The sequence below is a fragment of the Amblyomma americanum genome, chromosome 1 (assembly GCF_052857255.1).
Source record: "Amblyomma americanum isolate KBUSLIRL-KWMA chromosome 1, ASM5285725v1, whole genome shotgun sequence".
NCBI lineage: Eukaryota > Metazoa > Arthropoda > Arachnida > Ixodida > Ixodidae > Amblyomma > Amblyomma americanum.
Genome location: NC_135497.1, coordinates 159,860,331 through 159,885,579, shown reverse-complemented (window position 1 = coordinate 159,885,579; position 25,249 = coordinate 159,860,331). Strand labels below are relative to the sequence as shown.

The 25,249-nt window shown below is 47.3% G+C and overlaps 1 protein-coding gene across 2 annotated transcripts in view; it reads left to right on the top strand.

Moving 5' to 3' along the window:
- Positions 1–15,755, top strand: part of csul (protein arginine N-methyltransferase 5) — a 95,179-nt gene extending 79,424 nt beyond the window's left edge. For both annotated transcript variants that reach the window (XM_077647505.1, XM_077647504.1), the window contains exons 16-17: positions 7,211–7,275; positions 15,392–15,755. In XM_077647505.1, the coding sequence (XP_077503631.1) occupies positions 7,211–7,275; positions 15,392–15,544 (218 nt within the window). In that variant the 3' untranslated portion in view covers positions 15,545–15,755. The remainder of the gene's footprint in view (positions 1–7,210; positions 7,276–15,391) is intronic.
- The last annotated feature ends 9,494 nt before the right edge of the window (positions 15,756–25,249 follow it).

Sequence of the window (25,249 nt, the reverse complement as noted above, 5' to 3'; positions counted from 1 at the left end):
CTTAAGTGGTGCTTAATAATTGCAAAGCGACATGCACAGTGGGCAGGGCACTTTACATCATATCCGCTTGAAGGTACTCTAAAGGGAAAGACTAAACTAGGTTAGTCTGATGGTCTTCACTAGCTCGGAACGCTTGTCTATGTCATTTTTGTAAAGAACTCTGCTTCGATTATCCAGAAAATCATGTAAAAGTGAAAAGCATGTAGGGAAATCTCTGGCAAATTTCAGTAACTGTGCCCAGTTGTGTGCATTCTTTGCCGGCTACAACTGGTTCGCCACCTTCTTATGTAACACTATTTTGGCTAGCAAGTACCATTTAAGGGTACAAGCACTGTTGCAAGTGTTGCTGAGATGCGAGAATGTGAAGCATTATCTGCTTTGTTTGTCCACTCTGCCTTTGTGAAGCTGTGAAAAAATTATGGGACACTACATTGACCCCAATGAAAGTGGATTTGGCCTAGGAGAACTTGGCTACATGTCGCTGCAATTTTCTTACAGGTTGAACCCCGTTGTTATGCAACCCATGCGACAGATGTTGTTGAGAAAAGCCTAGTAGTATGTACTTCTTCGTGATAATGAGGCATGGCTGCTACTCATCGTCAATTTCTTTGTCAATGGCAAACTCGTGGCTTTCTGCTGTGCTGAACTCAAGGGCCTGCTGGCTGTGCATTCTCCCGCCTGTGGGGTGCCATATTTTATGCAGCCTTCGCAGCAAAGTGCACTCTCAGGAGTATCTTGTGCTTTGAAGGGCTAATGTCAGCAAAGTGTAAGCCAGCTTGTTTACCTAGAGCTCCATTTTAATGTTCTTGTGAAGAGCACATTGCAGTTGCTGGTGTCAGGGCTTTCTTGTTTTCGTTTCGCCACTGCAGTGTTGTTGCTTTAGACTGCCTTTGATGGCGCCTTTGATTCACCTCAAGTGGGAAAGAAATTAAAGACTGCATTTGTGATTTTCTTAGTAACAGGGCTATCTATTTGAGTGCAAAATACACCTGTAGAGTTCTAAAAGGGTGAGCTATCAGGTTAATGTAGCTTTTTGTTTCTTTTTAGTGTTTCTTTAATATCACAAGACTTGCACTGACATGCTGTGATCTCCTGTGGCATTTGCTATTCCAATCATCATGCCAGATTGAGTGCACTGCGCACCACTGCATAGAGCCTCGGTTCTCTCTTCTCTATGTATATCCTTTTACTCTTGTTGCTCTTCTGGAGCAGTCAGGGGTTTTAGTAGTGTTTTTCCTGCCTCTGTGTTTGTACGTTTGAACCAAATAAGAAAATAATCCAGATATTGGAAAGGACAGGCAAGTATAGTAAAAAATAAGATTCGTGGGATAGGCCCTTTCAGTGTTATGCGAGGGACCAAGAATAAATGTATTGTTGGTTGTACTTTGCCATGCCTTGTTATGGGAACACTCACTGTATAGGATAACACTTAGTGTTCATCTTCCTGTGCACATTTACACATGCATAAAGAGTTGTTTTGGTGATGTTAAACGCAAATTTAGTAGGCATGTGCGCATATTCGATAATTTTGAATATTTGGTCCGATAGTGAAGTATTCAATATTCAATTCAGTCCGAATGTTTGGTATGCAAAATTTAAAAGTATTCGTCTTGAGCGAATAACATTCCTGGAACTCTTGCTGTATGTGGTTTCAGTTCAGCGTACCTCCTCCGAGATGGCATCGCAATGCGTGCGTAACCAATGCCCAGACTCTGCGCCGTGTGCCTGCGCATATGCCAGAGCCGCGAGCATGCGCACTTGTACCTGCCAGTTGCCTGTGGCCATGCTACCCGTGGTGCACACGCACCATAACCGGCATAGCAGCGTGCATCAATAGAGCTGTAGTACTGCGCGATCCGCTTCCCCGCGCTGCCATTGAGCACGGACTGATGGTCCTGATGCGGCAGGCGTGCAAACAGCTGGCGGGTGCTTTGTGACGTCCACAGGGCGATCTGCGCATGCTCAGTGGCTCCCTGCGGAAACTGATCGCACTGTGCGAAATCTTTCTAATCAGAGGATGCATGGCTCCCTTGACTTCTTATAAACGAGCCTCAGCTGACTGCAGCTGCTACAGCCACTGTTCTCTGCACGAAATTTGCTAAACAAATGCGACAGTGCAAGCACAGAGGGGAGTTGAGCTAGCTCCAGGAGGAGGAAAAAAACTATTCGAGGCCACCACTAAGGCCCAGTAAAGAAGAGCACTTGCTCCACTAAGGCCTGCTGATTATTTGCTGAGCCCGAGTGAAGCCAAGCACTCTAGGAAGGAAGGGGAGGGTAAGGGAAATAAAGAGAGGTAATGGCAGTGTTACATGAGTAGAGAATGGTGCCTTGATCTCTGGACACTTGGTAAAATGAACTGTGTCATGCCATCCGAAGTTTTAGAGCATTAGTGAGGTGAGAAGAGTGTTTGAACTTTGCGAAGGGCGTGCGCTTGTTCCATGTTCAGTTACGAATGAGGATGGGGTAAAATTGTGCGGTTTTCCTTGGTGCTCTGGTAGTGTTCAGCTATTTGCACTTTGTATATTGTGGCGTCTTCCACTGACGTTGGATTTGGCCAGGGGATCGAAGGCACCCGGTTGTTGATTTCGCGAGCGTGTTGATGAACTAGCTCATTTCCCTTGATCCCAGCATGACCAGGTATCTAGCGCAGGGTGATTTTAATGTTAGGATTGCTATTATAAGATTCTACTAGAATGTCATGTAGCTAGCATGAGACACAAGGAGATGGGTTCCTCTTTCAGACGCCTGATGTGAGGTGGCACTGGGCGCGTAGTTCATATGCCTAGCAGGTGTTGTGGAGTCGCCACTTAAAAGCAACAGCTGTGCAACGACGCAATCGCAGTTAAGAGCAGCAGTTTGAGACACCGCATATAAGTCTTGCACCCCGCAGATACATTAGCACCACATGCAGCAGGTCAGCTCCCGCATTTTCCGATGGCCATTTTTGCAGAAAGTCGACATAGCTTCAGTGAGTGTGACAAAGCTTTAATACATTCTTTTTTTTTTTTTTTCATGTAATAGTCTTGTGTGTTTGAAAAATATGTTACTTTGAAAATGCTTGTTGTGCTGTTCAACTTTTTTGTGTGCCAGATGTTTCAAAAATATTCGCTTCAAAATTATTCATTCGAATTTGCTGCATACTTTGAACCAAAAAACCACTACAGTAAAAGCTCAGACCAGCCGAAATATTTACTATAGTCGAGCCCACATATAACGGCCCCACTTAAGACGAGCTTGCGCTTATAATGAACGAGACCCGCGTGACCGTCAAAATATACATTGTTTCAATGGCACAAAATCACACGTATAACGAACGTCCTTAAGCCCTGCTGATCGGTTACAGCGAACGGACGGCGTAAACCGGGCGCCGTGATGCGAGACAACCTGCCTCCGACCACTTTGTGCGCCCGGCGCGCGGTATGTTTTCCCTCTCCTCATCGCAGACGAACTGCCCTCTCAAGCGCTCTCAAGCGAGCTACCCTTTCCCCGCCGATGCGCCTTCCAAGATCGCCTTGCCGCCCCTCCTCGCATCTCCGCGTCCCTCACCTCATTCTCTTGAAAATCCGCGCATGGCCTCCGTGATCAACCGCGCCACCACCGGTGCCGATTGCGGAGGCCTTCCATGGGAACCAAGAGGTGGCTGCACAGACACTCACGGACGCCCCTCATTGCTCTCTCCGCTGGCGCTATGCATCTGTATCTAGCTTGATTGGCTTGATTGCCTCCTATGTGCGTTGCACGTCTACCCCATCGCGCGGTTTTGTCACTCTTGTTGCGATGCGGACGTTTCGTTGGCTTCATTCAAATCTCGGGCCCTGGTAGTAATTCGGGATGGTGGACGGGACCACCATGCCCATTTTCATTTTATTCAGCGGTAGAGATGATGAAAGCGGCCTGGGCGGAGGTGACGGCCACAGGCGAGCGTAACTGCTCCCGCAAGGCCAGCTTCGTCGACGCAGTGTCTGATGCCGAGCCTAATGCTTCGGAAGATGCCCGGCGGCGATTAGTGGTAGCGCATTGTCGACTCCGACATGGGGGGTCATGACATTGGTCGGAATGATTTCATTTCTGTCGATGACAACGCCAACACCGCGGAACCGTGCACGGACGAGGGCATCGTTTCTGAATTGCGGGACGAGAGTGATATGGAGGAATTGGATGAGGATGAAGCATTGGAGCCAGCACCCATAAGCACACCTGTAGCAATGGGCTACATAGAGAGCCTCAGACAACTTGTCTATGCCAAGGGCCTCAGTGAAGAGCACGCTTCTACTTTAAATAAACTGGAAACCTCCCTCATCTGATCTGCGCTGCAAAAACAGACTTCCATCACGGACTTTTTCACAAAGAAAAAATTCTGTGTTTTGACAAGCAACTGTCTTTAAAGCTGTGGTCCACTTACTATGAACTTCGGAATATAACGAACGGATGCCGCGTGACGTTCATGTTCATTATAAGCGGGCTGGACTGTATTAGAGTCTTTACTATATCAGTTGCTGGTGATGGCATGGCTCTGTCTATGCTCTCTGGCTGCTTACTAAGCACGATATGTTAGTTTATAAAAGAAACACTTAGAAATACCTTACCTCCTGCTTTTATTGTCTCTTTATGCAATAATTATTTATTTTCAGTTATCGCAGGCTATCACATTTTTTACTTGGTTTACGTCTTTTCGAAATACTGCATTTACACGAATACAACGTGGTTACACATACAATGCCAGTTTGATTTCATGTGAAAACCAAAGCTTTTCATGATCACGGCGTCGTCTTTTGTGGCCTCAGCATCATTTAACAGGGAGTAGTTAGGAAACGCGTGTGACACAGCCAAGTGCGGCAAAACCGCCTACACAGTGCTGCGCCTCCACTTCTCAGTGACCCGTGCCACCTTCTTTCTACATTCATAGCCAGCTTTATTTTTTCCTTGCACACTGCACGCTTTACCTCACGGCCTCAAGGTCTTTGAAAAGTCGGCTTCTCCTATAACAGTTATGAGCTTGGTGCTGAAGCCGTCTCAGTGAGTGCCGTTTTATTTTATTTGGTGTCTATATGGCTTGCAATCTTAGACTTAGTGTGTGCCACGATGTCATCATTTCGCGGGAAGTACATCGCCACGGCCAGGTGCTCTTTACTGTAGCTCAGTGGTGCTCCAGCTGCGCCATTTGCGTCATTCTGATACATTTACGTTTTGCTGCGCCAGTCTGCTCCAAAAGTGGCAAATTGATCAATATTGTGCCTTAGTTGCGCCGAAAAGAAGACGCGGTTGCGGAAAAACTGCTATTTTTTGTAACCGCTCAAGCTTTCAGTTGGCAACCTACTAAAACGTTTCCACAGTTGGCAACTCAGGGCGCTGGTGGGCTGGCGCGTAGTAGAATTTAGCAGCCAGTTCATCCGCGTACATGAAGGAAGGAAAGAACTCTGGAGAGGTGGTTAGGTCACATTTTTTGAAGGTGTCTTGCCCTACTTGGCCGCCGTCTCAGCGCACTTGAGCGTGCGCAGCAGGCATTGCAGCAGATTACTCTGCTGCGCCTAGTTTCACTATTGGCTGCGCCATCGGCCAAAGACTTGCAGTAGTCCTTGCGAAAGCACGTGACTTCCGGCACATTTTTTTGCCGTGCAGCTCGGATAGCGAGGGCCTTTTCAGAGTTTTGCTTCCTCCATGTTCGCGCATCATGTCGGTTGCATCATGCTGGTCAACCCTGAAGAGGGCCGAAGAAGCATCTTCTGGTTGAAAAACAAAAGATTGGAGCAGGTTCAACGAGGTCAAGCTTTGAAGCATTGAGATAGTGCCAACATGAAAAAATAATGGTTCTAGTGAACGTGTCCTTTAGACATTTAGTGAAGCACGCTTGGCTGAACTTGCGTGCAGGACAGTGCCAGCATTAATAAAATGTTTTGTCTCTGTTTTTTTGTGAACACCTTTCTTCTGTTTTTTTTTCTCTTTTTGCTAGCTACACATGGTTGAACATGATCACATTAGTTACAAACTAGTCTGGGTGACTCCTTTATCATGTTTGTGCTGCTCCCTGGCTGCTCCACAATTATTGTTCTGATACGAAGGTGCTCCAAAATGAATATTTTTTTGCTCCAAAAATTTCTTCAGAACTTGAAATGGCTGGACCACCACCACTGGTAGCTGTTTCTTTGAAAAAAAATCTGTACTGTAACCGAAAAAAAATGTACAGTTGTCAGTGGAAGCCATAATGGGACCGCAGCTTCTCTTTACTATATACGCCGCCGCAGTGGCTGAGTGGTTATGGCGCTCGGCTGCTGGCCCGAAAGACGCGGGTTCGATCCCGGCCGTGGCAGTCAAATTTCGATGGAGGCGAAATTCTAGAGGCCTGTGTACTGTGCGATGTCAGTGCACATTAAAGAACCCCAGGTGGTCGAAATTTCCGGAGCCCTTCACTACGGCGTCCCTCATAGCCTGAGTCGCTTTGGGACCTTAAACCCCATAAACCATCTTTACTATATACGAGTTTTTACTGCCGTATTTATTCGAATCTAGGCCGATAGTTGTTAAAAAAACACAGGATATGTAACTCCTAGGTCGGCTTAGATACGAGGATTCGAGGGGGCCCTTCACGGGCACGGAAAAAGGCTGCCATCCCGAAGTGGAGTCAGCACTGGCAGAGTTAATCGATTCGCAGAGGTCAGCGGCACTTCCGGTGACCACAGAAGTGCTACAGGCCAAAATGAGAGAGCTGGCAAGAGAGCGAAGCATTCCACGGGACCAGTGAAACGTGCAACCTAACTCAAACAGGCTGCATCAAGTGCACGTTGCTAGGAGTTGTAGCTAGCTGGATCGCTGCAGCCTGCGATGACATCCAGGAAAGCTTGGTTGCGTGCTCATTCCGAAACTGCAACATTTCCAATGTGCCTGATGGCACAGAAGATTGTGCACTGTACGAAAGGGACAGGGATAAGGAGGCCAGTGATGACGAGGACGGATGAGCGGCAGCAGGTTCGTGGAAATAAATGCCGTTTGCTTGTTGTCCCAGCACTCGTTCTCAACAGATTTTTTTTTTTTTTTCGGCCGGCTTACATTTGAAGAAAGTTTTGTTTTATTTGCCTTCAACTTTCGGGTGTTTGCTTAGCATCGAGGCCAGCCTAGGTTTGAGTAAATACGGTATAACCAAGGTTACTATAGTAAGGTTCTACTGTATTCGCACATGCCTAAACTTGAGGTTTGTTCTTTCTTACCCTTCTAGGTATCTGCCCAGATACTCATTCACCTGGCATGTTCAGCTGGTTTCCCATGTTCTTCCCCCTCAAGGTAAGTCTTACATTTGTTGGCAGAGTAGGAGCACCGCATTCTGTACGATACTGATGCTTGCAGTCTTAGTAGTTGTGGTTCGCATATAATGCTAAGAACAGAAATCTTCATGCGTTAGGCATAGAAGAGAGTGGTTTGGGAATCGGGAGTTCCGATTGCGTTGTCTGTCCCTGCTGGAAGGAATTCACTACAGAAGAGCATTTATTTCATTTCCCACAGTCAGTCACTGGGCAATTTTTACAAACTGACCACTTTATGTCCTGTTTGACTCCTGTTTGAAGTTAGAAAAATATTGAAGAGAGTATAGACCATTTTATCAAGCAAGCTGCGAGTTGCGTGCTACCCATGTGGTGAAAAGTGGCAGTGTTTGCAATGGCAGTCAATCTAGCAATGCTACTTGCCATGATATCGAACTGAGTTGAGGAGATGGGCTAGGGTGACGATAAGCAGCAAAACTTGGAAGTGGTAAGGGAATACAGTCGTGCCTTGTTAATGTGGACACTTTGGTTCCTGAGCAAAAGTGTCTATAGAGCAAGTCGTCTGTAATAACAAATCATGAATAGAAACAAATATTTTGAAAAATCGTTTTATGAAAATCGTTTTATGAAAAATCGTTTTACTCCTGAGCACAGTGGCGGGCAGTGAATTAGAAATTGTACAATTTTAGGAGCTCAAGTGCATTATTCTGTTCGCCATTATTTTGAAAATCAAACGGTTTAGGTTGAAGCATGTTTGAAGCGCCTAGTGGTCCATGAGACTAATGATAGTGCTTGTTGATGTGATGAAGTATCTCCTACTGTGGCTGTTCACATCCCAAAAACTCTGTACTCACTTGGTTGACAACTGCTGAATGTGGTTTTCAACGGAGCATACACAGATAATTCTTTTTCGCGAACAGTCATCCAATGTGGCAAATGGTAAGGTGCATCGATCTGGCACCTTACCACTGTAAAGCATGAAGCCATGCACACACAGAAAGGCAACTGCTACGCCATTTGCACATTCACCTGCCTTTCGCTGGTGTTCTGCACTCAAATTATAAGGGGCGGAACATCTGGTAAAGGCACTCGGGATTTTGTTCTCATCGCTGTCCATATTAACGAGACAAAAATACATGGGTCCCAATGGGCTCCGTGCATTTTCACCCTGTCCATTGTCCGGACAGCGAGTTTTAATATTAGCAAGGCATAAATACACTGAAAAAGTTTGGCCCCCAGAAAACTGTCCATAATTCGAGTCGTCCATATTAACTGCGTCACTCCCCTCACAAGTGGCATTGCTGCGTGTGAGGCTTCACTGCACAAACTCCTCACAAGTGGCATCATTGCGTGTAAGGCTTCACTGTCCGAACTCCTCACAAGTAGCATCGTAGCTTGTGAGGCTTCACTACATGAACTGTGAACAGCACGTGAAGAGTGTGTGGTTATGGTGGATTGGAAAAACGGAACCACGTGGACGGAAGTGAAGGTAATGCAAAGTGGTGCCGAAGCCAAGCGGGAAGAAAAAAAAGGGGATGCAAGAAAACATCACGACTTGCCAATCAGTGTCCAAAATGTCGGTTGGCTGGCTGATGCTGGCTGGTCTAGCCACAGTCACTGGGGACTGGTGCGAAGATCAGAAAAATGGAATTGAAACTAAGTGGTCAGACTGTTCTAGAAGACAGGGCCATCCATCTGCTCATCATCACGTCTGCCATTACACGCCGCTGTCAGAGAGTGCGCGGGCCGCTAGCAGCTCTTTTGAGGAGGTCTATTTCGACGACCTCTTGCCGCGCCGGTCATACCTGGACACGGCCTCCCTTTGGGAATTCGTTCGAATTAACTGGTGCAAGACCCGTAGTGTTCGAATTAACAAGCATACGACGCCATAGACTTGCATGGATGAGTGTTGGCTGGGACCGAGCAAGCAGTTCGAATTATTTGATCTCTGAATTAACAGGGGTCAAATTAACGAGCTTTTACTGTATAAGCAAATATTTAGCATTGGGGCACTTTCTTTTTATGTTGTGCTTTTAAAACGTTTAGAAAATACTTGCTTTACACAGTGAGTTTTGTTGTCAGTGCTTCTGGGAGTGATGTTTGGATTGGGGTTCTGTCTTGACAAGAATGAAGCAGCAACATGTCAGGCTTGCGAGAGAGGCTGTGTGGAGGCTTTTCTTTTTTGCATATATGCATGCAGGAATTGAAAACTGTTAGCAGGGAAAAAAAATGAAATCCTTGGTTGCCTAATATAAGAGGGGCCTTGCTTGAGTGAGCAACTTTTAGGCCTCATCATGGTACAGTGTTTGTCGTCCACACATACATTTTGCTTACATTCCTCTTTTTGGAGGTAGCTTTTTACCTTATTTTGTTTATGCAGGGTATTGTTAATATCCCATGTTTCTACCTCTCATCCTTGCAATCTTTTATAAGAGAGTTGCTAGGGATTCATTGAATGAATAAATTTTAAAAGTTATAGACGGTCAGTGCAATTGATGCGGCAGAGTATGCGATAGCATTAGCGCTCCCCCCCCCCCCCCCCCCACACACACACACACACACACACACACACACAGAGAGAGCAGCTGCTCCCATTGACAGGTTTAGACCGTGCAAGCAAATGGTGTAATCCAGTCCGTCACTCATCATGTGATCGAACAGGTTGCCAATATCCTTCAAGAGAAAGGTGTTTGAATTCTGCCAGTAGTCACCTATGGGGCAAAAACTTGTGAAGGCTGACAAAAACTTGGAATTAAATTGTTAAATTTATAACAGCATAGCACACTATGGAAAGGAAAATGATAAGGGTAATCTTGAAGGACAGAAAGAGACCAGTGTGGGTTAAAGAATAATCTCAAGTTACTGATATCCTGACAGAAATTAAGAGGAAAAAATGGACTAGGTCAGAACCAGCGGTTTGTTGGGGTAACAGAGTAGATTCCAAGGGAAGGAAAATGTGGCTGGGAACTGCTGCAAGTTGGTTGAAGAGGTGAGATCGGGAAGTTTCCTGCGGTAGGTGTGGCCACAGCTGGTGCTGGACAGCAATTATTGGTGGGAACTGGGGGAGATTTTTGTCTTACCATGGACGTAATCTAGCTGATAATGATGATGAACTCAGCATCAGTTGCAGCAGTCCTTGTTCCGGTGAGTGCAAGCAGCATTAATACACACAACTGCTTGAGACAGTTACCCCCCCCCCTCCTTGTGGTCCATTTATTTATTTATGTACCTTCAGGGCCATAAGCATTAGAAAAGGGATTGGTTACAGGCATAAAAGGGAACACAACAAAGAAAAAAAATGGAACGGGGCTATTGTTATCGAAGTAGTTAAATGTGTTTAATCATACGATGTTAGCTTCAACTTCAACTTTCACCAAGTGAGAGTTGTGTACACCATGGTACTTGTAAGAATGCACAGACTCTAAGAGGACATGAATTAAAGAATAAGCGGGGGTATTATTGCAAGCTCTGGATACATGAAAGGATTGTTGATGTTCAGTTCCATTAGTCTTGTTTTACACCATGAAGAAATAGCATACCAGTCTGATCGAAGGATAGTTGCGTTGTTGCTGCATGTTATTTCTTGAAAAACTACGTAATCGTCAGCAAATAATTGGTTTTAATTTGGAAAAAAATGAGGGCCAAGGACTTGGGGGAACGCCAGAATAAACAGGGTTTGAGTGAGAGTTCAGATTGTTAGCTGACACGAACTGTAAATGGTCAATAAGAAAATATTCAGTCCAACTAGGAGGTTTGGGGTGCATGTTCATGAGGTGCACTTTGTAAAGTATTTAGTCATCAAACTTTGCAAACTCGCGTAATGAACCCACCCTTTTTTTTTTTTTCATGAAAAGTTGACATCAATTTGGGGGGAGAGTTTATCAACGAGTTGAAATTTCACGCCTGTCCATTCATCTGTCCATTGTTAACAAAAGTGCATGATCGACAAGTTGCCCCGCATTTGTGTTGCCGGTGTTTACCATTGTTTGCTTCAAAAGGTGCTTGCGTATCATGGCTCGATCCACTGATTTTGTAATAGCCTACAGCACCGGTCAGTCGTGGTGAGATAAGGCGAACATGCTGAACACTATGTGTGCTTTTTACGGGAGGTTAAAATTAAAAAAGTAAATTCTCAATGGAAAAAGTGGGGGCTGGGTTCGTTATACTAGTGGGCTCATTACATGAGTAAATACGGTAGTCATGGCCTTCCTCAGCTTAACACTTAGTGTCGTACCCTTTACACGCACACGTCACGTGATCGTGCATATTATCTAGTGAGTCAGTTCATGGGTGTGCTTGGATTGTTGAAAGCTAAAGAAAGCAATCCATGCTGTAAGTAGTTGAAACATTTAATTTCTTCAATACTGAACAAGCCGCCGCGGTGGCTCAGTGGTTATGGCGCTCGGCCGTTTAGCAGCGGCTGGACTCTCCTTCTCTGCATGCATGTCAAACGTTGTGATACAGACGCCTATTATATCTCCGCCTTTTATACGCAATGCTGCGCATGCGATGCGCGGTTTGGGTGATAGAGCGACGTGCGGCGAGACGGCGACGAAGAACGCGGCGCAGCTGTGGGGTCTCTCTGGTTACCGTGGTATCGGTGCATGCGCACAACTGCTCATCCACGTGACGTCACGCTCAGCTCTGATGGCAGAGCAGGTGCGCGGCCGTGGTGACGGTGAAGCACATACTGGACCTTGCTCCGCTCCGGTTGCCATGGTAACTGCGCATGCGCACAACTGGCCTCTCCCATGCGCCGCAAAATGCTCGACTGGTAGCCCATTGGAGCTCTCACTGCAAAAAAAATTTAACTTGCAAAAAAGTGATTTGCCGCGTATTCAGCCTTAAATTCCAAAGTGAGGTGGTACAAGTAAAAATACGAAATGTGGCTCATTCCATAGTTAATATAATTTTAATTACACTCACCAATTTCTATTGGAGACGTTTTTGTTCTAGGCAAAAAAAAAAATTTAAGTTGAGCGGCATCACCGCTAGTGATTGCTATCCTGTAATGCCATTGCATTGCACAACACGGCAGCGGTGCTGCTGCTCAGAATCCTAATCTGCGATGTATTCATGCATTCAGGCATTGTAGCCTGATTGTAGCCGGCATCACTGCTTCTCACATGCGGTGTTTACAGGAGTAACGGCTTGTGTGGTATCAAGTGACTTGGGCATCTGGTGCAGCGCATATAGGAGCGCGTTCTGCCGCCAGAGGTTTCGCTTTGCCTTATCTTGTGCCCTCCCTACTCTCACCTGGAGCCAGCACATTTTGCCGGGCTCCCGAAATATTTAACAGCAGTTCTTTGCCTAATAGAGCAGATGCAATACAACCCTGTCCCAAATACAGACTAAGGCATTTTTGCCATATCAGTGGAGCACCCAGTGCAGTTAGGTGCCGTGTACTCCTATTGAAGTTGTTGTTAATAAAATTTGCTCTATGCCATAGGTTCAGCCTTTGTAACATACTAAAGTCGCCTCAGTTAATATGAAAGAGATAAGTTTAACATCATGAGCCTATAGATTATCTCCGAGGAAGTTTATTGCAAGTTTTTTTTTTGGTGAAATAATAAATTTAAAGTCAACTTTCTGAAACGCCATACTAGTCGATGGCTACAGATATGCATGGAAGTAGCTCGAAAGCTGGTTATTGCAGCGACTCTCAAGGCATGTGAACTAATCTTCCTCAATAGTCAACGTGTGTAGTGTATGACAATCATTGAGCTACCTCGCAGTGTGCCTAGACAGCTTTGGTACCAACACTGCTCCTCTCTTTTGTGCCACATTTACTCAGCTGATGTGATTAAGCTGTCACGTCGTTAGTGACAACAAAGTCAACTGATTTGTATTTTTTTCTGTGGCTCACACACGTTTTATTGCCAAAACAGAGCCCGCAGGCTATACTTATCCTTTAACTAATTGTTGCAGCACATTTACTGTGAGAACTGGCGTCCTGGAAAATAAACTCTTAGCTGTAAGTTGAGTGACTGAGTAATTCTTTATTAAAAAAGGGCTGCTACGAAGGCCTATTCATGGAAGAGGGGAAGTTACATTTGACGACTACATTTGACTGTGCCTGCCTCAGCATGGGCTGGGCCCAAGCATCGATACTTGGTGCAGTCCATTCACAGTATGTGGCAGCCTTGAGGTGCTTTTTCTTGACTTCATCGTAGCCGGCCCAGTCCCACAACCTCTGCTGCGCTGATGGGCAGGCACCCATCTTACACTTTGTACACGCGACTGTTGTTGCTTGGTCATCAGCCTCTTTCTCCAGGTCGTCATTCTCGGATGCGAAAAACTCATGGTGCGTGCGTGGCTTTCATAGGGGACGGTCAGTGGCAGTTCAGCTAAACTCAGGTGCACTATAAAGAATTCTGAGCTCGCCTTTTTACCGCAGAACTCTATCTGCATGCTCCGAGCATTCTTAGAAACATTGAATCATTGTTTTGTGGAGCTTATTTCTCTATTAAATCAGATTAAACGTCCCAGCTCCCTCCCCTTTTTTTTTTGTTTAACTGATGCAGAGAGTAGGAGGAGTCTACCAGTGTGTGGAGTGCCTTTCAGCCAGTCTTGTGGCAACTTGCCACTCTACCATCAGTAGAGTAATACTTAGTAAATACGCGGAGTGATCTTCGAAAATGTGCAGGTTGCTTGCGAACTGAGCAACACTTGCAGAACACACGAGCAGATCACACGAAAAAGTGTAGATAAATGGATGTTGTTGGATTGCAAAACTGGGAAGTGGGGCAGACATGGCACCCTCAAGAAAGAGGAACCGGGAGCACCGACGTGCCGCAATGAAAGAAGCGAGGCGTGCGTTTCCGCCAGAGCAGGTGGTGGGGCTCATCTCCCTGCGGCAGCAGGCGAGGAGAAAACAGTCCGATTACTTCAGGCTTGTTTTTTCAGTGACATGTTCTGTGAACCGCAAATTTGTAGTTGTTTTATCAAACCTTTACTTACAGCTTGTTTAAAAAAAGAGTCATAAAAATTACTTAGGCTGCCGTTAGTTTTCATTTTCAAGGTGATGAGGTTGAGTCTTGTGAAAGCAGAGTCGTAGCGTATTTCTATTTCTGTGGGCTTAATATATGGCTATGTTGGCTACGACTGAATCTATTTATTCATGGAAACCCAAAATAAAAGTAAAAAAAATGTTCCCATGGGAGGACTTCAAAATTCTCAATGTGTTCTTATTTATTTATCTGATTTGATATCTGTATTGGAAAGTATCGTGTGGTTAACTACACACCAACAGGACAAGTATCTCTTGGCCATTTACTGCATGAACTAGAGCGAAAACTGTCGACATAATTTCAGATGAATCAAAAACTGTTCTCGTCACAGGAAGGCACAGCTTGGGTCACAGAGCTGTTAAATCTTTTGTCACTGGCCAGCAGGTGCAAGAGTACAGCACAGATATAAATAATTACAATGGCTAATGGACGTACTGCTGAAATCAACAATCCCAGTAAAATAGTCATGATTGAGGTGCAGCATCTCTTTGCATTAGCCGTCAAAGGTTGTGGTGTGGAAGTTGGTTTGTTAGCATGCTGTACATAACAATATTGCACTGTGATCCATTGCCAACCTTCCCTGTGACGTGCTACGCACTGGTGTTGTGCTCTTCTCTGCTGAACGCACAGCACTACGCAAGTAGTGGCCAGCGGTGCATGTGCCACTACGAGTGCAAGAAAAACTGCACTAGTGCCATAAGCCAACAGTAAAATTAATTAGCATTGATAGTTATAGTTTAGCATCTGTTTTCATACCATGTGGAGCATTTATTGACATGCTAAGGCTCCAGGTGTTCTCCAGTCCTGCTTGTCTATTCAAGGCATTTGTTTCTCATCAATTTATATTTGCAATCAAGTTCATGATCTGGGATTCAGTTCGAACAATTTTTGTTGTTTTGTTATTGGTCATCATTGTGAGAAAGGCATGAAAGCTTGCAGATAATTCTTTGTAAAATTTGATATTTAATGTAGTGCTTTTAATTGAGTGGTAGCTGTAGTCTGTTGTACTTCAGTGTTGGTTGTTTGATTGCACGATTTATAATATATTTTGCCTGCACACTCTTGCACAGTGGCATTTCTATTGGCATTCTATGGCATTTCTTACCACAGTTGTCTTTCTGTCAACAGGAACCACTCCGTCTTAACAAGGGCTCAACACTGGAGGTGCATTTTTGGCGATGTGTCACTCAACGAAAAGTTTGGTACGAGTGGCTTGTGACGGAGCCAGAAATCGGAACTATTCACAATCCTTGTGGCCGCTCATATATCATAGGACTATGATTACATGGAGCTGCTGTGCGTGCCCTAATGAATTTGGAAGGGTGTGATTTATTTTTACTGTTTCCATGTATAGTGAAGTATCAGTTTTTGTTTTCTTATTCTAAATTCTTTGCATTTTTCAAGCTCTTTGTTTTTGCTCTTTATTGCTTTGTTTTCTCTCATTGCTTTCACTGTGTTAACATTAGAACTTTAATAAAGATATAATTTCTTACTAGTGTGTCGCGTGAATTCCAATGTGCAAAATTTAATAACTGTGCTGCCCTGAACCTGATCTCTTATTTTGAGGGGTATGCAAATATTAAAATGCTAGAATACAAATCAAATACAAATATTGAGAAAAAATGCAACAATCGGATAGCTGTTTAGTATGAAAAAAAAAGTTTTTCAGAAAAAGATAAAGGGGCAAATGTTGTCCTTTGTTTTTTCTTCAAAATTGAGTATGATTCTTGAAAAAGAAAAAAGAATGACGGGTACAGAAATGAACACCTGCAGTATCCGAAGGTCGAGCTATAAAATGCCCCCTCCCTCTGAAAAAGTGAAAATGTGAAAATGCGGTGGAACCTTGTGAGGAGGCTGCATGCGCGCACAAGCAACAATAAGCTTGTGACGAGCACGCAGTTTCGACGTGCTTGACCGACGAGGACGACGGCGAGGGGAACGCGCATTGGCATGGGACGGCAAAACTGCTTCTGAAAAGAAAAAGGAATTGACAATGACGCGACAGTGCGTCTGAAAGCAGTGCACAGTTGTGCTGGCAAATGCGCGGCCGACAGTTTCCATCGCCTCAGGCTGGCGGCGAAGCTCGGACACGAAAACTACGTGATCAGACTATTTTATGGCCTAACGACAGGGGCCCTCTTGTTGTCACACCTGCCGTTGCACGCACGTCAGAGGTGCACAGGTTGCAATGCAGCATGCGGGGTTTTTAGACGGTCCCGGTGACTCCACGAGTTGGTCCCCCTCGGGAGCCCCATGCGACATGTAAATAAATTGGTTTTTGGGGAAAGGAGATGGTGCAGTATCTGTCTCGCATATCAGCGGATGCCGGAATGATTTCGACCACCTGGGGATCTTTAACGACCACTGACATCGCACAGCACACGGGTTTTGCTTCCATCGAAACGCAGCCGCCGCGGTCGGGTTCGAACCCGGGAACCATGCGACATGTCGCAAGTAGGCTTTCCCGCATACCACAGTTGACCAAAACGATAAGATTGAGCTTACGCTTTAAGAGTTGCGAAGGCGGCCGGACAAGTACAATGGGTGTGGTCGTTGAGTATATAACACATTATGGAAGGATCAAACTAAAAACCGCGCGATTGTTAGAAGCACGTCATCGGCCATATTGTTCACATCACGTGTGATTTGTGGGAAAGCCCACTTGCGGAATTGGCTCATGAGGCCATATATCAGCAAGGCCAGTAACTAATTTGTTGTTCTTTCGATGTGGTGGTTGGCGGAGGCGGTGACGGTGGCGTCCAACCGCGCCGAATGTCCCAGCATTCTGTGTAGCACGTGCTGGCGCCATCACCTCTTGAGCACGTCGCGAGCACTGGTCGCCATACATATAAAGCGGCAAAGAACGCCGGGCACTATGTCGCGCGTGAAGAAAAGCTAGAGGGAAGTGTGGCTGATGAGGGATGTTTCCCAAGGCTAGTGTGCGGCTATCAGCATCTATGAGCCATCCTGGATTATGGCACGCCTTTCCTGCAGTCCATATCATGCACACATGTGCGCATTGCGCAGGACGTTACTGGAAAAATGTCCATTCTGTCCTGTCATGTGATGTAATGTATTCAAAAAGGATTCGCCACAGTAAGCTCAGTGGTCATGGCATTCTGTGTGAGCATGTGGTAGAGAGGTCCACATTTATTGGAGTCCTGGTAGCCGCAACTGGTGAGCCGGTGGAGCGGGCTGTTGACGTTGCTGGCCAGGCTGCCGAAAACGTTCTGTGCTGCGCGAGGCAGGTCGTGCCAACTTCAACCTCATCAGCGCCGCTGCAGATGCTCCCCCCCCCATTAGCGTGGTGCGCGATAAAGGAAAAAAAATGGTATGTACAAGTTTGTACACGTTGGTCAAGTACAGGACACACGTTCGTGAAGGCCGCCGGTGAGTGAAACAAACACAGGCGGTCGAGCCTGGCTGCTGCGCAAAGGGCGAGGGAAGCCAAAGGATGAGGATGATGACGTAGAGAACAGGCGGGATAAGTCGAGGAATTGGAGGTGAGGTAGGTCTACTGGTGGGGCCACCAGTTGGTTTGAAGCGAGCCGGAAAATGTCATTGCAGAAAATGCACCCGCGGCGGTCGGGAGTTGCGGGCGATATGTGCTTTGCGCTGGCCCAGTGGATGCAGAGGAAAGGATGGCGTGCGGAAGCCGCTGGCGATGGTGAAACGACGGCACAGGGCTGGAGGTCTGCTGCATGGGAGTCGGGTTGCCATGTAGGGGAGTGGTTGACGAGGTGCAGCGGCTTTATGCAAAAACGAGCTCACTGTGGCAGTGGGACGGGTGGCTGGGGGCACAAGACGCAAGTCCTGGGCGTAGTTGTCGAAATACAAAAGGATACAGTAGGGCTGTCTCGTCTGTCGCGGAGGCGCAGGCACTGGTGAAGGCGCCACGTGGGCAGGGATGCGGGGCAGGCGTTTAGGGTGGCGCGACAAGGCCCTGGGGTGGCGTGCATGCGTGCCTTGCGACAGGAATGACAGTTGTGCTCACTGGTTGGGCTTGAGGTAACAGGCGAACCTGGGACTAGAAGCGAGTCCGGGCCCTGGCCGAGAGAGGGTGCTGCCGGTGATGGCCCAAGGGCAGGCGCCACAGCTGGGAAGCAGGGCTGGGCAGCAGGCGCCGTGAGATAGGAGATCACAGGTGGATGGCCGTCCATAGGGCCTGGTGGAGCAGACTTGGGAGAGACCTGGGTGTAGTACGAGGCAGCTGGGTGTTAAGGTGGGCAAGAGACCGACGCGTGATCACGTGGCACTTGCCGAACCATGGGTGGGGGCACATACGGTGGCGACAATAGTGGAGAGACCGGTGTGGGGAGGGGCGCCGATGGAGGAGCGGGCGGAGGGAAAGCCGAAACAGTTCGGGTAGGGAATGCGGCCAGGCGTGGTGGGTCGAGTGGCGCCGCAGCTTCTGAGTCGGGAACAGGAGCGCAGAAAGGCGGCGGGACCTCCAAGCCAAAATACGCCGTCAGGCCCTTCTTGAAATTGACGTATATGTCTGGGCCAGGAGGCGGCAACCGCAGCTGTGCCAAGAAACCGGGTGGGAGTTCGCGGCTGGCGTGCTGATAGCGCAGCAGCTGGCTGGACACGTTGTTGACATGAAAGTGCAAGTCCAGCAGCGCCAGCCACAAAACGGGGTTTCTTGCATAAAAAGCAGACAGGCTGGGCAGCCGAGGAAGGAAGGAGCGTTGATACTGCTGGAGCAGCTCACCGGGTGTGATGGTAGGTGAGGACATGGCGGCGAGAAGCTGCCGAAAACCAGGTGCGGAAAACGGGAGTGCAGCGGCAAGGCCAAGTGGAAGGACAGGACGGGCAGGAGCACAGAGCCGTTGGGAGCGGCGTTGCGTGCGTCAAAGCTGTCGTCCGGTGTCACCAGATGTGGAAGGCGATCCACATTTATTGGAGTACCGGTAGCCGCGGCTGGGGAGCCGGCGGAGAGGGCTGTTGATGTTGCTGGCCAGGCTGCCGAAAATGTTCTGTGCTGTGCGAGGCAGGTCGTGCCAACTTCATCAGCGCCGCTGGCGATGCCAGCGCCGCTACAAGCACAAAGGTGCACTTCTGGAAACCTACATGGCTGCATCTCGGCGTGTTTCTCGGAAATGCCCCCTCCTAGCCCACACGTCGCTTGGGGCCATGCTTGTGGCTCGGGTCCACCCGAGTAACACTACCTCTGGCCTGCAGGGGAATGTAGGAGTTTGCGGTTATTACCATAGGTGGGCATCCTCACGAGGGCGAGCTCTGATGAGGGCGTCCTCACTCTCACCTCATGAGGATTTCACTGCGTGAGGTGAGGGTGAAGGAGGATGGGCGCATGAAAATTCGTGAGGACGAGGGTGAGGGAGAACAGACATGGTGAAGTGAGGGCGAGGGAGGGAAGATGAGCTGAGGGTGGTGGCCCAAACCGTACTCCGGGCTAATGTTTTTTGTCTGTGCAGCTTGTTATGAATTCCTGTTTTAAAGCGTTAGTTCTTAGGGTGAAGGTTCCCGAGGAAGACATATAGTTTCTGCAGTCTGGAGGTACACGAGGCAAACACGAAAGGCGGGGAGCCTCACGCCGTCTTCGTCCCCGCGATGTATTACACCGCTGACAATGCTATGCCGAAAAAAAAGCGCTCTTCTAACTCAAGAAGCCTATTTTTAAAAATTGAGTAAACTCTTAGATGAAACACTCCGTATAGAGCACTAACAAGGAAGCGCTGGCCAGGCCATGCGGGCGGCTGCCGGTCCAAAGGGAACCGTGGCACCGCAGTCAACATTTTCATTACCAGCCCCGAGTCTGTTAGATGACCAGAGTGTAGAGTAAAACATGTAGAAATTATACTCAGTAAGGCTGTTGAATTCCCAAGTTCTAAGCCTTCTTTCCTCGAACGAAGTCTGATTTCAGCTCGGAGAGGTTTAAAAAACTGCCTGCACCGCAAAAAATGGTTCTACGAAATTCTACTGCAAAATCAAAGCTTGTTGGCGGTGTTGGCACGGAATTTTTTTCATTCACACTCAGTAGTTCACTACAGTCGTATCTTATTTCTATTTTTTTCTGGAATTGTAGTATATACGAAAGCGGTGCCGCAATGTGGTTGGCTGTATACATAATCTTACCATGGAAATAAAGCAGCAGCTTGACCACCTTGGTCTGAATCATCGCTCGCTCCGCCTTGCATTGTACAATGGGCTAAAAAAATTGATGATTGCCTAGCCCTGTTAGGCCAGGATATACGTAGCGTAAGCGCGGTGACATCTGGTTCGGAAGAGTTAATAAATGAAAGACGTGCATTCACTCATCAGCATCAGCCTGACTGCACCTACTGCAGGGCAAAGGCCTCTTCCATGTCTCTCCAATTAACCCTGTCCTTTGCCAGCTGCGCCCACCCTATGCCTGCAAACTTGCTGATCTCATCCGCCCACCTAACCTTCTGCCGTCCCCTGCTACGCTTGCCTTCTCTTGGAATCCGCTCCGTTACCCTTAAGGACCAGCGGTTATCTTGCGTTAGCAGTACATGCCCTGCCCCAGCCCATTTCTTCCTCTTGATTTCGACTAGGATACCATTAACACGCGTTTGTTCCCTCACCCACTCAGCCCGCTTCCGGTCTCTTAACGTTACACCTATCATTTTCCTTTCCATGGCTCGCTTTGTTGTCCTTAACCTAAGCTGAACCCTTTTCGTTAGCCTCCACGTTTCTGTCCCGTGGGTGAGTACCGGTAGAATACAGCTGTTGTACACTTTTCTCTTGAGGGATATTGGTAACCTGCTATTCATGAGCTGAGAGAACCTGCCATATGCGCTCCACCCCATTCGGCTACTTTAACTATCTTATCCATATTGCTAATGACATTGCCCTCCTTGTCTCTTAACACATTCATCTGGTTTTTCCCTATGCCTAGTTTCTTCTTCACCACTTTTAGGCTACCTCCGTTCTTTAGAGCATGCTCGATTCTCTCCATATTAAACTTCCTTATGTCGGATACCTTGCGCTCATTTATTTTGCGCCTTTTTCCACGGTTAAACATCGAGCCGCCGTGGCGAAGTGGTAGCATCTCCGCCTCAAACGTCAAAGCCCTGGTTCGATTCTCAGCTTCGACACAGGGCTTTTTTATTCACCTTTGTGACGTCACTGCTTGCGCATGCGCAGCACGGCTCTCCAGGATGCACGCTCTCCAGGAAACCCGCGGCGGCGCTAAAAAATCAGTTCCGCTGGCCGCTGTTTCAGACCACTAGGCCATCACCACAGCTTTTTTAAGCATAGTATTTATTAGGTTGAGAATATATTCTATTTACATTTACTAAATTATTTACAAAGCATTTAGGAAATGCCACGAAATACATTGCAAACAGATAGACTCGTGGTAAGGCTGAACACATCACCGAGAGGGAGTGCCACCCCGGTTTAAAGTCAATCGGTTCATACACTCGAATTCCCTCAGATGAACGATCATTTGGGAGAAATCTTAACATCCTGCCTGTTCGAACTGCCAAGCTCTCGAGCTGTGCTTGCATAGTTGTCGTCACATACCCGCGTTCACGCGTGTTAAACTGCCAGTCTCTCACGGTGTAGTTTGAAACCGTGGTCTTCGTGATCCATCCGTGCGCGTGGAAGCTTCGTCAGACGAGCATGCAGCAAACCGCACGAAATGGCGGGGGATAAGAAGCAGTGAAATTCAGAAAATGCAGTGCTATCACAATGTCACGAAGTGAGGATGAGGGAGGGCCATGGATTCAAAATTGAGGGTGAGGGAGGAAAAGTAAAAATGAGGGCATTTGCCCACCTCTGGTTATGATGCATACTACGTGTATGGTGATGCTTTACTTACCTTAGTGAAAGAGTCACGTGCAACTATTGTCATATAAACACCTGTGTAGTGAAATTTTGGTGCCCACTGAAGAACCAGGAACCATCGACAACAATGAGCTTGTAGCCTGTGCATTACTTTAGTGCAGGGGTTAAACAAAATTCCCTGTGTTCCGCAGGCTGCTCTGGATGGTTCCGTGAGCACCCACGCTGGTCGTCCCGACTGGATTTACACAATGGACCATTGGCCCGCGGGCCAGGCGTCATGTGACGTCCTACTTCCACGAGCGCTGGATTAGGGGGGGGGGGGGGGGGGGCTAAGGGGGCTGCAGCCCAGGGCCTCACCTCGGACAGTAGGAGAAGGGGGCCCATTCTAACCTGCTTAGTATATAGAACCATGGGCAACGGATCTTCGAGCGACATGTATGAAGCGAGAAAACCAGAACGAGCAGACGGGGCCCCCCGCCTAATGTAACGGCATGCGTTTAGCCTGATCATTTGGGGAGAGCTTGTCGAGCTGCAAAAACAGGAATCCCCCGCCACCCCGGCGGGGCCCTCTTTCTTGCGAAGCGAGGTGCTTTTGCTTGGAAGAGTTCGTGGTTTCCTGTCACCTAAAACATGTAATGTGGGATGAGGACCTAAATCTCCCTTGCCTCACGTCACCACCACGCCACCCTCCACCTCTCAAATAGTTCCGCCGCTGTCCTTCTCATAGAAAGGATGTGCTGTACCGAACAGTGCCTCCCATTCGACTTTTCTTTACCGTGATGGTAATTTGGGCGGGGGAGGATGAGTCCGATTGCAGATGATGATGAGTCTGATGGCACAGTCTAGGCAGGAAAGGAAAGAGGACATCGAACGTGCTCATACCTCGTCAAAATCACGAGTGCTCACTCAGGCTCACTCACAAAAGTTTGGTCAGCCTACGAGCTCACTGAAACTCACATTCACAGAGGCCTCGGCTCACTCGAACTCACTCATTTATTATTACAACTCACTTGGGCTCACTCAGCCTCACCACTCATCCGGGGTCAACCACTAATAGCGACTCACGTCTCACTCAGACTCACGACTAATCTCAGCTCACTCATTTCAACTCACGATTCATTTGGACTCACTCACTCATTTCGACTCAAGACTCACCTGGACTCACGACTCATCTGGGCTCTCTCTTTTCGACTCACGACTCATCTGGGCCCATTCATTTTGCATCACAACTCATCTTTACTCACGATTCATCTGTGCTCACTCATTCAGGCTCACTCGCCCACTTCAGCTCATGACTCAGCCAGTGTCTCCTTGACTCACGACTCCTATGAGCTCACTCATCGGACAGCTGAATCTGCTTTACGCCCAACGGCCCATGTTACACGCCTGAAAGAACATTTACATATGGCAACTATGGCACCTGTACTTGTAAAAAATTCGTTAAAACGGATGCTTGGGCGAGTTAAGTCATTTTAAAACAGAACAGCGCGCACTTTGACAGGGACTACGAGGAAGACACGACACAGACGAGCGCTGACTTGCAACTGATGTTTATTGCTTGGAACGAGGCATATATACAGTTCCAACAAAAAGAAGAAAACACACAACCATTCATAGATTCAAGTCATTTAAACATGCTGCTCTGAACAAGAACGAAAACTTGCCATCCTGACTTCACTCGCACACAAGTTTTAAGCAAGCACAGCAATCAAATAACACGTGAAATAATTGAAGCAGCACACATCGCCTGGTCAAAAGACGCCTGCGTCAGCAGCCCCTCTTTATCGATTGTTTGCAAAGAACTGGCATTTTTAGCAGGGGGGGGGGGGGGGGTAATGATGTTCTTAGTTATCGTCGCGTAGCAAACAAGGCGCCACGGTGCGCTCAGAGTGACAAGGAGAGCGACACCGCCAGCACGCCGCTTCGGTAGGAGGGCTCCATACAACAATGCTGTGATCTCTCTCCAAAGGTGCGGTACGTGCGTTAAATATCACTGGGCCCCGAAAGTTATATTCACTGGAAAGCTTTCTGGGCCTCTCTCCTGTGTCATTTCAACAACTTCCCTTTCATACAGCTAAAGAGGCACTTTCCCACTTCCTTTTCGAACAAGACTGTGAACATTTCGTCTGTGAACGAGGGTTTTCATTCGGAGCGTGCTCAATATTCTGCAACTTGCCCATGTGGCAACACAAAAATGGTGTTCGCCACTTCGCAAGTGAGCTCAATGGGATAGCCGAACATTCCGAGGACTCAGACCATAGAATCAACTGACGAAAGCGCCATCCTCGGGACCATAGGGAATTACCAAAAAAGGCTCTTACTCGAATCTTGGCACATTCAAACGATCCCTAACCAGAAGAAGAAAAAAAACCTGGCATCGACCGTCCCGCACCTTCACATCATCGCTTTCCTTCTTTCGGCCACTTTGCGCCCTACAATGGAAATTTAAAGATATGCCAGTCACTGCGGAACATGAGAACTGAGCGAATAAATGGTTTGCAAGAAATATTTGCCCGTCCTTTTCTTCGTGTCGTCTTTCTCCGTTTCGTTCAGGGTTTGGTCGATCTCGTTCCGTGCTGTAAATGTAAGGCTAATTTTCGCGTTTCCATTACTACGGAATGGTCCGGAATAATTAAACAAAAAATAAATCCGCATTTAGTCTCGACATTCACATGTCTGAATTACTTTCTGCCAGATAATGTCTAGCCTTCTGACCATGCGTCCAGACGGAGTATGTTTTGGGACATTGTACGCATAAAAAAATAAAGAAATAAAGGTCAAAATTATGGTGCTATGGTAAACTGGGTAAAGTTCAGACCTAATGACTTAAAGTTAAAATTCAAAAAAAAAGGTAACACTGCGATGCGATAAGCTTGCAGCTAGCCTGTAGGGAGGCCTGCCTGAGAGGCCTGGAGGCCTGTAGCTGCCCCTCACGGGACGCAAAGATCTTAGGCCGCTGCATGCGTTTTGCAACTAATTAAGAAACGACAAAAGAAGAACTGCAGGAAGCGCGTTACAGCCAGACGCAGGCAATATCACCCGAGACCAGGCGCGGCGGCCAATAGACATTTCTCGTGTTTTAATAATCTAGAGTTCAACACTACATAAATTACATATCAGGAAACAATGAAATTGCTTTGCGTCATCATCTGGATTAGAAAGTTAAGTGTTACGAGTGCCCAGGAAACTCGACAGGACTGACCAAGACTGATA